The following is a 14409-nucleotide window of genomic DNA, read 5'->3' on the forward strand; positions in this document are numbered from 1 at the left end:
ATCCCTAAGAAAGGCAATGCCAAAGAACGCTCAAACTACCTCACAATTGCGCTCATCTCACACGCTAGTAAAGTAATGCTCAGAATTCTCCAGACCGGGCTTCAACAATACATGAACCGTGAGCTTCCAGATCTTCAAGTTGGTTTTAGAAAAGGCAGAGGAACCAGAGATCAAATTGCCAACATGTTAGAGCATTGAAAAAGTAAGAGAGTTCCAGAAAAACATCTATTTCTGCTTTATTGACTATGCCAAAGCCTTTGACTGTGTGGATCACAATAAACTTTAGAAAATTCTGAAAGGGATGGGAATACCAGAACACCTGACCTTCCTCTTGAGAAACCTGTATGCAGGTCAGGAAGCAACAGTTAGAACTGGACATGGAACAACAGACTGGTTCCAAATAGGAAAAGGAGTACGTCAAGGCTGTATATTGTCACCCTGCTTATTTAAACTTCTATGCAGAGTACATCAAGAGAAACACTGGGCTGGGAGAAGCACAAGCTGGAATCAAGATTGCTGGGAGAAATATCAATAACCTCAGATATGCAGATGACACCACCCTTATGGCAGAAAGTGAAGAGGAACTAAAAAGCCTCTTGCTGAAAGAGGAGAGTGAAAAAGTTGGCTTAAAGCTCAACATTCAGAAAACTAAATCATGGCATCCGGTCCCGTCACTTCATGGCAAATAGATGGGGACACAGTGGAAACAGTGTCAGACTTTATATTTTGGGGCTCCAAAATCACTGCAGATGGTGATTGGAGCCATGAAATTAAAAGACGCTTACTCCTTGGAAGGAAAGTTATGACCAACCTAGATAGATATTAAAAATATTAAAAATATAGATATATAAATAGATAAATAAATATAGATATTAAAATATCTATCTAGATATTAAATATCTAAATATTTAATATCTAGATATTAAAAAGCAGAGACGTTACTTTTTCAACGAAGGTCCATCTAGTCAAGGCTACGGTTTTTCCAGTAATCATGTATGGATATGAGAGTTGGACTATAAAGAAAGCTGAGTGTTGAAGAATTGATGCTTTTGAACTGTGGAGTTGGAGAAGACTCTTGAGAGTCCCTTGAACTGCTGGGAGATCCAACCAGTCCATCCTAAAGGAGATAAGTCCTGGGTGTTTATTGGAAGGACTGATGTTGAAGCTGAAACTCCAATACTTTGGCCACCTGATGCGAAGAGCTGACTCATTGGAAGAGACCCTGATGCTGGGAAAGACTGAGGGCAGGAGGAGAAGGGGATGGCAGAGGATGAGATGGTTGGATGGCATCACTGGCTCAATGGACATGAGTTTGAGTAAACTCCAGGAGTTGGTGATGGACAGGGAGGCCTGGCGTGCTGCAGTTCATGGGGTTGCAAAGAGTTGGACATGACTGAGCGACTGAACTGAACTGTCCAGCCCTGGGCGGTGTCTCCTGTGTGTCTCGCTCAGCCTCTGCCTTGGCAAGCGACCAGCAAATGTGACTAGGGAGGAAGGTGATTTGGCTTTTTTCCTTCCAGGCTCTTTGCTTTTGAGCCTGAGTTTAAGTTTGGGCCTCAGCAGCACAGCCTTTCGTGGTGGCCTCTGTCTGGCCGAGAGCTCACCCTCCCCACCTCCAAGCAGACCCTCAGTCCTGCAGGTGGCCAATGGCTTTAGGTGGATGGTGGAGAACTTTGCGGGGAGTGGTTCAGAGTGGACGGACAGAGGCCTAGAGAAAGGAAGACTAAATCTCCAAACAACTTATTTCAGTAACGTTCTCTGGCCCTATAGCCCAAGTGGGTCCAGAGATCCTGCTTAGGAGGGCTCACCCACATTGATCCAGGTAGGAGAGGATCTCCCAGGTTTATACAAGAGCTGGAAAGACTCAATCATCCACAGGAAGAAGTGGAGAAGGTACTGATGTTTGGAAACATGGAGTGAAATGGGCTGAGGCCCTCAACTGAACCCTCTAGCCTCCCCCGGCCTGCAGGCCTCAGACTGGGACCTGTATCAGTGTGAGCCCCAGGAACACAGCCTCTGATGCAGGTTGTGAAGCTCCCTCCTCACCAAGGACCCACCAGGCATCCCTCCCCTCCACCCAAGCCCAGCCTGTGCTGTGCTGTGCTAAGTCGCTTCAGTCGTGTCCAACTCTTTTCGATCCTATGGACTGCAGCCCATGGGATTCTCCACACAGGCAAGAATACTAGAATGGGTTGCATGCCCTCCTCCAGGGAATATTCCCAACCCAGGGATTGAACCCGCGTCTCTTATGTCTCTACATTGGCAGGTGAGTTCTTTACCACTAGCGCCACCTGGGAAGCCCCAGGCCCAGTCTAGGACCTCAAAAGTGGTCTGTGCTGACAACGCTGGTGAAGATGCTGTTTTGTAAACAGTTGTGTGTTTTCTCACTCCAACACAAGCCTGCTCTTTGCAGCCAAAAGTCCAGGATAGGGGCAGTCTATCAAAGCAGAAGAATTAGGTAATAACAGTTCTATTCCAGCCAAGAAAAACCAGGGTGGCCATGCTCTGTTGTGCACATAGACAAAAATTTCTGTGGGACAAATTCCTGGATTCAGATATGTTGGGGACTGTGTAACTTTTAAATGTTTGACAGAGATTGCTAAATCACTGTGAACAAAGACTGTTGGATCCCCAGGTACCAATGCTGATGAAGGTGGCTTATCAACTAGGCACTGTCATTGCATTCAACCTTTTTCCAAAGAGTAGGGGAATGGTGATACTTCATTGATCTGGATTAATTAGAATTTCTGTTAAAGACGCTGAGCATGTTTTCACGTGTGTTTTAGAGATATTTATATTTCTTTTTCTGTGTTGATGACTTCTCTCCAAGTTTCCTATTAGATTCTTGTCTTTTTAAAGACTACTTCCAAAAACTCCTTGATATGGTGAAAATTGAAATGTTCTACATCACACTTGTCAAGTTCTTACCACTTGTCTCCCTTCATGCCCACTAAAATTTCAGTTCAGTTCAGTCACTCAGTCGTGTCCAACTCTTTGAGACCCCAAGAACTGCAGCACGCCAGGCTTCCCTGTCCACCACCAACTCCTGGAGTCTACCCAAACCCATGTCCAATGAGTCGGTGATGCCATCCAATCATCTCATCCTCTGTTGTCCCCTTCTCCTCCTGCTTTCAATCTTTCCCAGCATCAGGGTCCTTTCCAATGAGTCAGCTCTTTGCATCAGGTGGCCAAAGTATTGGAGTTTCAGCTTCAACATCAATCCTTCCAATGAACACCCAGGACTGATCTCCTTTAGGATAGACTTGTTGGATTTCCTTGCAGTCCAAGGGACTCTAAAATGGTGATCATCAAAAACAGAGGTCATAACCAGTGCTGGCATAGATGTAAAATTGGAACCCCCAGACACTGCCCATGGGAGTGCAAAATGCTATAGCCATTTTGGGAAATCACCTAGTAGGTTCTCAAAAAGTTAAATACAGAGTTCAGGTAACTCAGTAACTCAGTGTATACCTGAGAGAAATAAAAGCATACGTCCACACAAAAGCCCGAATAAAGATGCTTGGAGCAATACTAGTCATAATAGCCAAGAAGTAGACACAACCCTCATGTCCACTCATTGGTGAATGGATAGATATAACACAGTACACACATATGCAGTTCAGTTCAGTTCAGTCGCTCAGTCGTGTCCTACTCCTTGTGACCCACGAATCGCAGCACGCCAGGCCTCTCTGTCCATCACAAACTCCCGGAGTTCACCCAGACTCACATCCATCGAGTCAGTGATGCCATCCAGCCATCTCATCCTCTGTTGTCCCCTTCTCCTCCTGCCCCCAATCCCTCCCAGCATCAGAGTCTTTTCCAATGAGTCAACTCTTCGCATGAGGTGGCCAAAGTACTGGAGTTTCAGCTTTAGCATCATTCCTTCCAAAGAAATCCCAGGGCTGATCTCCTTCAGAATGGACTGGCTGGATCTCCTTGAAGTCCAAGGGACTCTCAAGAGTCTTCTCCAACACCACAGTTCAAAAGCATCAATTCTTCAGCATTCAGCCTTCTTCACAGTCCAACTCTCACATCCATACATGACCACTGGAGTAAGCGTCTTTTAATTTCATGGCTGCAGTCACCACCTGCAGTGATTTTGGAGCCCCCCAAATTAAGTCTGTCACTGTTTCTGCATATAAGTTATATGTACTCTGCATGTAAGTTAAATAAGCAAGGTGACAATATACAGCCTTGGTGTACTCTTTCCCGATTTGGAACCAGTCTGTTGTTCCATGTCCAGTTCTAACTTTTGCTTCTTGACCTGCATACAGATTTCTCAGAAGACAGGTCAGCTGGTCTGGTATTCTCATCTCTTTCAGAAGTTTCTACAGTTTGTTGTGATCCAGACAGTCAAAGGCTTTGGTGTAATCAATAAAACAGAAGTAGGTGTTTTTCTGGAACTCTCTTGCTTTTTCGATGATCCAACAGATGTTGGCAATTTGATCTCTGGTTCCTCTGCCTTTTCTAAATCCACCTTGAACATCCAGAAGTGCACTGTTCACTTACTGTTGAAGGCTGGCTTGGAGAATTTTGGGCATTACTTTGCTAACATGTGAGATGAGCTTAGAAAGGGCTCCTGAATTCCAGCCCAGGATTCCATCTCAGACATCTGACCCTTCAGCAGGTAACTTTCAGGTCTCACATGCCCTGTCTGGATCTCATCTTACAGGTCTCAGGTATGATCCTCCTTGGGCTGTATGTTATCCTGGAAAGAGAAACAGTGATTTCCCAACGTCTGAGTTCATGGAAGTCCCTCACCACAGCTGAACCAGGGCCCTGTGCTGAGAGAGACGGAGTCGTGACCGTCAGGGGAGCCTGACTCGGGATGAGAAGTACACACAGGGGAGGAAACTGGACCAAGGGAGCCCATCTGAGACAAGCCTGGAGATGTGGAGAGATGGCTGCCATCTGTCCATCCCACGGAGGGTCACACACCTGTGGCCATCGCCAGCCTTTGGCTTCGTGTCCTTGGCACTAGCCCTGGGCTCCCCTCCTGAGCGAGGAGGCCCAGGGCCCCTGAGCCTGGCTGTTTGGCGCCTCCTCCTGCCTCTAAGACCAAGGGGTCCCACAATGAGACCCTGACAGAGACTCGCTGAAGGTGGCTTCACTTCCAGCTGCCCATCCAAAGCACAGAGATTTAGAAAGTCCAGAGGCTTGGGACAGGATGGGAACTCAGTACTGGTGGCAGATGCTGTGGGCTCCCCAGTGAGTCTATGGGCTTGAAGGCAGAGGGTCCCTCGTCAGAGGGGCTGGTCACTTGGGCCGCATCAGTGGGGCAGGGCTTAGGTCACAAAGGGGCCACAGAGGTGACCACTGGCAGGGAGGGCAGCTGGGGACAGAAGCATTCGACCTTGGCCCTGACAGACACCCCGAGCAGGCACATGGCTGTGAACTGAGTGGGCCGGAAACGAGCTGGCCACAGGCAGGAGCCACCGTGCTCAGGTCCTGGGGAGGGGGAGAAGCTGCCTGAGGCCGGTGGCCAGCTCAGGGCTCGGCCACAGCATTGTGGAAAGGGCCTTGGTGCTCAGGTGGGTCTGGGGGTAGCCCTGGTGGGCAGGAGACGGCCCCGGGCGGCCGCCCATGTGCCCGGGCACATGGAGCAGGAGAGTCACCCCTGCCCCTCGTGCGTCACACTGAAGCTGCCGTGGAGCAGAGCCAGGGCAGGAAGGGATAGGTTACTGCCGGCCGGGAGGGTAGGCACCCTGTATCTGTGTGCGTCAGCCTCCCCACAGGTCAGTCTCTGGGAGGCACAGGTTTGGTTGGTGATTCCTGGCAGAGGGCACATGGCAACCCCAGATGGGCAGCTGAACTAAGACCCTGGGAGTATTTGGTGCTGGGTGTCTATACCTAGGCCCCAGGAGTCTCTTGGTTTAGACACCACATCCTCTGTTCAGCCCGGACACTCGGTCCTTACTTCTCTGGGCAAACGCACCCCCCCCCCCATGGATTCAGCTTTGGCTCAGGCTGCAGGCTCCTGGTCTGCCCCCGACACCCGAACCTCTGCTTCGGCCTCGAGAGCTACGTCCTATGGGTCCTTGTTGGCTGGAGGGATTCCTCTAAAGCAAAGGCGTTTCACAAGTGGCATGCCATCCCTCGTACATGTGGGCGAGACTGAGCCAGACAGCCCTGGGCTAAAGCAGACGCTCAGTCCTGGGACTCTTGCCTCCTGAGTGTAAAGGATATCTCCACGGGGCTCGGAGAGATGGGGACACAATGTGCAGGGCCTTCCACGGGCTGGAGAGACTCACCCCCACTCAGCAGACAGGTCCCAGCACAAATAGGCAGCCATTAGGAAGATCAGGGGTGTGTGTGTGTATGTGTACACAGAGGTGTGTGTCCTTCCAAAAAGGAAGCATCCGTGCTGGGCAAATGGACTGAATTACATGTCTTGCAGGTGGCTTTTTTGGGGGCAGATGATTTTAACAGTTGTTCTCCACTTTCCACCTGCAGCAGCACTGGGAGGGGCCGGTGTGGAGGCAGCAGGGCCCACTAAGCCTTGGCAGGACAGGAGGGACTCGGCCTGAACACCCATTTGAGGAGCCATGGCCAGGATCTGCCCTGGCCTGCTGCTCTGGATGACCGTGGCGGCCCTCGCGTCCAGAGGTGTCCAAGCCTGGGATTCGAAGAAGGTGACGAGGGAATTCCAAGACATCCCAGCCTCCTATGTGTACGTGCAGCAGGCGCTGTGGTTTGCCATGAAGGAGTACAACAAGGCCAGCAAGGACACGTATGTCTACAAGGTGATGAACGTTCTGAGGTCCCAGGAGCAGGTTAGTGGCTCTCACTTCCCACCCTTTGTCCCTGTGCCCACCTTTGTGGGAGGGCCATTGTCAGCTGAGAGCAGCTGAGAGATACCTGGAGCCAAAATTTATAAACTTTAGGGGTTTGGGGAAGAAAGTTAATTAAGTTTTCTCTTTTATAATTCTGGGGTAAAACATAATATATCCATTCAAATAACTTAAAAGTAGTTATAGTCACATCAGAAAACAGGTAAGAGCACAGAGGGGCTCTTAAAGGGGCCACGTTTGGGATGGTGTGAGCAGATATCATCCACCTGAGTGTTGAAGGGAATGCGTTATAACACAGTGAACAAGCAAACAAACTCCACACCCAGCTTTCATTGTAAGTAGGAATCAGGGCTGAAGGGAAGCTTCCTCTTCTGCCTACTTAGAAATGTGAAAGAATAGGAAACTAGAAAATCACCTTTTGCAACCACCATGGTAATAACAAACTCAGGCAAAGATCAGCAATGGATCTGCCACCCAGGATGGAGAGAAGTAAAGGGAAGGGGCCATAGCTACAGGGATTGCTTGTTAATTAATTACAACCAGAACACGCTGGACAAACTGATACTACGTGCCTCTGATGGGACATCAGTGCAAGGACGTGGCATCACTTTTATACCGTGTTCTGCCCCAAATGTGAGGGTGCTCGTGAGGGACAATTAGACAAGTCCATGTTACAGGTGCTGCTTCCCAGGTGGTGTTCATGGTAAAGAACCCCTCTGCCAATGCAGGAGACGTAAGAGATGTAGGTTCAATCCCTGGGTCAGGAAGATCCCCTGGAGGAGGGCATGGCAACCCGTTCCAGTATTCTTGCCTGGAGAATCCCCATGGACAGAGGAGCCTGGCGGGCTACAGTCCATGGTGTTGCAAAGAGTCGGGCACAACTGAACTGGCTGAGGACACACACAAGTATATTATGGGGCATTCTCTAAGACCACTTCAAAATATCAGTGCTGCAGATTTCAAGGAAAATAATACCGATGAACCTATTTGCAGGGCAGGAATAGAGACACAGACGTCGAGAATGCACTTGTGGACAGAGAGAGGGAAGGAGAGGGTGGGACAAATTGAGAGAGTAGCACTGATATATACACACTGCCATGTGTAACATAGATAGCTAGTGGGAAGGTGCTGTATAGCACAGGGAGCTCAGCTCAGTGCTCTGTGATGACGTAGTGGGTGGGATGGGGGCGTCAGAGGGAGGTCCAAGAGGGAGGGGATATATGTGTACATATAGCCAGTTCACGATGTTGTGCATCTTGTTGTACAGCAGAACCTAACACAACATTGCAGAGCAATTATACTCCAATTTAAAAATTGATAAAAATTTAAATATCAGTGCTGTGAAAGATGGAGTAGAGCAGGAAATGGATCTCATGAAAGGAAATTTAGGAAGCATGATGATAAAGGCAAGATGTGTTTCTGTGTTGTCTCTTGGATTTAAAATAATACCAGGGACTTCCCTCGTGGTCCAGTGGCTAAGACTCCGTACTCCCACTGCAGGGAACCTAGGTTCATATCCTGGTCAGGGTACTAGATTTCACATGCCACAACGAAGACCTGGTGCAGCTAAATAAATAAACAAACAATAAAATAATGCCATAAAGGATGCTCTTAGAGCAGCTGGAGGTTGGAATATGGACTGTCTTAGAGGAACCAGCACTGTGTTTCCTGAGAAAGAGTGTTGTCCTGCTGTCTATGCAGGAGCCCAAGGTGGGGTTGTTGGGGTACAGGAAGCAGTAGTCACGGGGGGCAGAAGGTGATGTGCTGTGGATGATGCTGGCCTGACCCACACCTCTCCTCCACTCAGCCCATCTTCCCTCCAAACTGTACTACCCACCTTCCAGCCACCGCCAACCTGCCTCCCTTTCCAGCTTCCTTACGTGGGCAAAAGTTTCACTGTGTCCTGACCCCCTAAGAGGTGGGGACACCTGGCACCCTGTCCCTCTGCACAGGCTGCGGCCCTGGGCTCCCTCTGGTTCTCTCTGTGGTCCCAGTTGTGTGCTTTGTGTTTTTAGGAAGCAACACCTGGGCCAGGAAGTGCGTTCCCCAGTGGGTGGCTGAATTAAAACCCTACATCCCTGGGGGCTCAGATTTAATAGCTGTTCTTAATGAAGTTCCCGCCTTTCCTGGGACTAGTCCATTTTTCTTAATCTGTGCTCTCTGTTTATATAAATAGAAATAGATGGCTCTGCTCTATAGGCTGATATTTAATCTCTTGGGCTTCTCTGGTAGCTCATTCAGTAAAGAATCCTCCTGCAATGCAAGAGGCCAAGTTTGGATCCCTAGGTCGGGAAGATGCCCCGCAGGAGGGCATGGCAACCCACTCCAGTATTCTTGTCTGGAGAATCTCATGGACAGAGGAGCCTGGCGGGCTACAGTCCATAGGGTCACAAAGAGTCAGACACAACTTAGTGACTAAACCACCATTTAATAATAAAATAAACCAAAGACCCACATATCTCAAGACTTATATATCATTTCATACTGTTCGCTGGTTCTTTTCATGAATGTCCATTTTATTTCTTAGTTCACTGTCAGCTCTAGAATTCAGATAAGGATACAAAAGAATCAAGTGGAAACAGGTTAAAAAAGAGGCTAGGAGAGAGGTGTTTTAAGTTCACTTGAAAACATATTGAAGAAAGGAGTAAGGAAGAATACACCATCCCCAAGCAAAAGCTAAAAGAAAAATACTGGGTGACAATTCAGATAAAACGTAACAAAATACCCACAGGCCCTATAAATGGAAAATTGCTCTATTCCACTGAATGACTTAAGTTAAAACTACAAAGATATTTATCAGCAGTTGTCACTCACAGCCTGTAGCCAAATCTGGCCCATGGCCCTTCTTAGTACATCCCATGAGACATGAATGAATATAAGAAACAAAAGGAGACTATTTTGTGACATATGAAAATTATATTACACTGAAACGTATGTCCATAAATACAATTTTATTAGGACACTGCCAGGCACACGTTTTGAATGCTGTCTGGGCTGTGTCCATGCTGCAAAGCCTGGAATATTTTCTCTCTGGCCCTTAAAGAAAAAACGGGTAGCTACCAGCTCCAGTTCACAGAGGAGGAAAACAGGCACAGAGACGTTTAGAAACCTGCCAGGGTCACACAGATACTAAGAGAAGAGCCAAGATTTAAACCCAGGCTGTCTACTCTTAATCCACCAATGCTACTGCTTCTGAATGATGCCAGCTGGGCCAAAGATACAACGGTGCAGCCAGCCAGGAGGGCATGGTGTCACAAGAGGCCAGGGGAGTCAGAGAGCCCTGGCCATGGCAGGAGTGAGTGGCTGAATCCACAGCTGGACCCTCATTTGCCTCCCTTTCCTGGACAATCGGGGGCGAAGGTGGGGCTGGGGGTTGGTCAGTGGTTGTTGAGAATGATTTAAGGAAGTCTGTTTTTTTGGTAATTTTCACTTGGAAATTTACTCAAATACAAAGCACTCATTCTCAGTTGGGCATAGATTTTTGCTCTTCAGGGCATTTTTGGCCATAGTCTGAGATGTTTCTGGTCATCACAACTGAAGAGGCTGCTACTGAGATTTGAGGAATGGAGTCCAGGAATGTGGGTCATCACGCCTCAGGCATAGCACGGCCCCCACAGCCAAGAAATTCAAATGCCAACAGCCCCAAATGCCAACAGCACTGGGAAACTTGATATCCAGTCCTGGAAATGGAGAAGGCAATGGCACCCCACTCCAGTACTCTTGCCTGGAAAATCCCATGGACGGAGGAGCCTGGTAGGCTGCAGTCCATGGGGTCTCTAAGAGTCGGACACGACTGAGCGACTTCACTTTCACTTTTCACCTTCATGCATTGGAGAAGGAAATGGCAACCCACTCCAGTGTTCTTGCCTGGAGAATCCCAGGGACAGAGAAGCCTGTTGGCTGCCGTCTATGGGGTCGCACAGAGTTGGACACAACTGAAGCGACTTAGCAACAGCAGCAGTCCTGAAAAATGTGCTTGGGGTACATTTGGAAGCAGTTTTGAAAGTGACCACTGATTTCTTTACATCCCCCACAGACATCGATCCTGGTGGGCACACCTGCAGGTGTCATTTCATACACTTAGTGCATAGCTGAAAATTTTAAAGTATGTTTTATACTCATGAAACCATACTTAGATTTCTGCCTACACCCATTTTGTTCAATGCCCAGGCGACTTTTCCAGAACTTCCAAAATATTTACTCTATTTTCTGAATTATCTCTTATTCTTCTGCACTCAGGTACAGAATCTAACTAACCTGGTCATTCTCTTTAAATATTCTTTCCTTAAAGTCTTATAAACTTTGTTTTCCTTTTCAGATTGTTTTTATGTCCTGGCTATTGTACACAGTGCTGCAATGGAACATTGGGGTACATGTGTCTTTTTGAATGATGGTTTTCTCAGGATATATGCCCAGGAGTAGGATTGCTGGGCCATATGCAAACTCTATGCTTAGTTTTTTAAAGTCATCTTCATACTAATCTCTATAGTGGTTGTATCAACTTACATTCTCACCAATAGTGTAGAGGGGTTCCCTTTTCTCCACACCCTTTCTAGCATTTTCGCTTGTAGGTTTTTTGATGATGGCTATTCTGACCTGTGCGAGGTGATACTTCACTGTAGTTTTGATTTGCATTTCTCTAATGAATAGTAAGGTCAAGCATCTTTTCATTCTTCAGTCATGGGAGTGGACATTTACCATTGCTCATCTGGGTTTCTTTGTGAGGCCTCCTTGAGTACAGGGCTATGGTGGGCTCTGGACAGGGTAGGCGGTGGTGAGGGGAGATGCCTGGAAAGTCAGGAATTTGGGAGGGTGTATGACATGGAATAAGGTGTAGATAACTAAAACTGCCAAAGGGAAGCAATATATTCTAAGTGGATTTCACTGAAAATGTTGATTCTTTCCCAAGCTCCAGTGAACAAACCATTAGTTTTCCCAGGAAAATGGTCTTTAGGAAATAGCTTTCTTGATTTATCTCGGTGAGAGCTGTCATTGCTTTAAAATTAAATACCATAATGAAAAAGATCGAGAAACAGAGAGACAGAGAGAACAAGGTAAGGACCACTTCTGCGTTACCCCAAAACTCTGTCCAAAGAAACTATAGGAGGGAGGGAGGTGGGGAGACATCCTTTGCCCCAAGCAGTCAATGACATGTTTGTTTGTCAGAAATGACAACTGATGCCACATATTCTTTGATGATCTCTAACTTGAAATGATTCACGGACAGGTCACGGATAGTTTGGATTACCTTCTTGAAGTCGAAATTGAGCGGACACAGTGCAAGAAAATTTCAGGGAAAACTGGAAACTGTTCAGCACAAGAGGATCCCCAAATGCAGAAGGTAGGTGCTGAGACAGCCTTCAGCAACCTTGAATTATCTTGCTTGAAATCACTCATTAGCCTCCGGATAGTCTTTCCCATCTCGGCCCTTACAGGGCTCATGCAACTCTTAGAGATTCCCCATTTCAGATCTCCTATAGGTTTTGAGCTTATCTGTTTTCTTTATTGAGTCTTATAAAAGAAGAAAGGGTAACTATCTGATCTCCTTGGGGAAAGGTTTTAAAACCTGGTATTATTTTAAATAGTTATAGGCCTGGTTCATGGAAGGTAGGAAATTTAAAAATTTTCCAAAGTATTAAGTAGCTGAAAATCAACTACAGAAGAAAAAAACAAAATCAGCTATAACTACCCTTATGGAAAATTTACTGCTGTCAACTTATTGTTATATATCCTAGTTTTTTTTATATTTTATATTTGTGTTTTGTGTAGTAGGGAATTGCACTGCATACTATTCCATAATTTAGATTTTTACTTAATAATAAAATATAAGAATTTCTGAAACTGTACAGTTACTTGAGGGCAGTGCCACTGCAGACAGAGACTACAGCCATGAAAATAAAAGATGCTTTCTTCTTGGGAGAAAAGTGATGACAAACTTAGTGTATTAAAAAGCAGAGACCTCACCCTGCTAACAAAGGTCCATATAGTCAAAGCTATTGTTTTTCCAGTAGTCATGTACAGATTTGAGAGTTGGACCATAAAGAAGGCCGAAAAAATTGATGCTTTCAAACTGTGGTGCTGCAGAAGACTCTTGAGAGTCCCTTGGACTTCAAGGAGATCCAACCAGTCCATCCTAAAGGAAATCAATTCTGACTATTCATTGGAAGGACTGATGCTGAAGCTGAAACTCCAATACTTTGACTGGCTGAAGTGAAGAACCAACTTATTGGAAAAGACCCTGACACTGGGAAAGATTGAAGGTGGGAAGAGAAGGGGACAACAGAGGATGAGATGGTTGGATGGCATCACCGACTCAATGGACATGAGTCTGAGCAAGCTTTGGGAGATAGTGAAGGACAGGGAAGCCTGGGATGCTGCAGTCCATGGGGTCACAAGGGGTCAGACGCAAATTAGAGACTGAACAACTAGAACAACTAATATGTTCCCCAACACTGCCAGGAACCAGCTCAACTCATCCTGATCCCCTGCAACCTGGACGCCCCCCCAGTCTGGATTCAGTTCCTCCATGGCCAGTTTGGGTTCCTGGTTGCTTGGTCCTTTCTCCCCCTCTACCTGACCCCTTAGTTCTTTGTATCTTACACAACTTCAGTTCTACTGAGCGCCACGTTGATGTAATGGAGGTTTTCTCACTTTATATTTTCATTCTGATTGAATAAAGATTTTAGGCGAGGAGAGGGACAGAGTGATCTCACCCAGGTCAGAAGCTGGGAGCACTGCTCCTTCTTCAGGCCCTGTGTCTCCTCCCAGCTCCACAGCTGCAAGCTTTTCCTGGTGGGACCTGGCCAGATTCTTATCCCCTTTTCAAAGCCTGTAGGACCCCAATTATTCTTGTGGTTCTGCCTCCCCTGGGAAGGACCCGCTGGGCCCTCCATGCAGCACGGGGTCTCCAGGGGCTGCAGGAAGTCTGCGTGGGGTGGTGGCGGGGGAAGTCCAGAGCTGGACAGGAGGATTTCTCCAGGCTAATTCATCCTGGGCTTCAATGCTTGCTCTCCTGGAGCAAAAGGAGCCCTGACTGTGATGGCCTCATATCACAGGGACATGAACCCAAGTGGCACTCATCTCAGTTGTGAAGCTGTCTCCTCAGCCACCAGGTCAACTGTTCAGGGGCCTGTAGGAGCATGACTGGCCCCTCCTTAAGCCAAATCTTGACACCTGGAAATAGGACCTTCTGGTTTTCTTTTTTTTGGAATTTTTCTTGCTTATGAGTTATTATTCTTTTTATCTCTTCCAGGCATTTTATTGCACCTTTATTGTGGCATCCAAACCCTGGAAATTTGAACTCCAGATGCTAAAGAAAGAATGCAGTCCTATCTAATGGTCAGCTAGCCACTCTACAGCTCTCATGTGCATTTCAAGAAGTGAAGATACTTGTAAAACACTTAAATAACACATCTGACCTCTCGACTTCCCTTTTGTGGCCTGCTTGCTTTTTGTGCGTTCTCCAGGCGCGAAGGCTATGGATGCGGTGCTGGTAGGGTAGCATCTTTCACTTGGTCAGTGCATTTACCAGCGGGGACAGTCTGCTCCCAATGAATGGAAGAGAATGTGAACCTGTTACCGTATTTCACCGAGGTCTGGGCACAAATTACTTTCCACT

General features: G+C 47.1%; 1 protein-coding gene across 1 annotated transcript; it reads left to right on the plus strand.

The window, feature by feature from the left end:
• The first annotated feature begins 6309 nt into the window (after window positions 1–6309).
• Window positions 6310–14221, plus strand: LOC102271766 (cystatin-13). Its single transcript, XM_005889003.2, has 3 exons — window positions 6310–6773; window positions 12019–12132; window positions 14044–14221. Exons 1-3 carry the CDS (start codon window positions 6546–6548, stop codon window positions 14125–14127), a joined length of 426 nt encoding a protein of 141 aa, XP_005889065.2. The 5' UTR covers window positions 6310–6545; the 3' UTR covers window positions 14128–14221.
• The last annotated feature ends 188 nt before the right edge of the window (window positions 14222–14409 follow it).

This window comes from Bos mutus, chromosome 13 (genome assembly GCF_027580195.1).
Source record: "Bos mutus isolate GX-2022 chromosome 13, NWIPB_WYAK_1.1, whole genome shotgun sequence".
Taxonomy (NCBI): Eukaryota; Metazoa; Chordata; class Mammalia; order Artiodactyla; family Bovidae; genus Bos; species Bos mutus.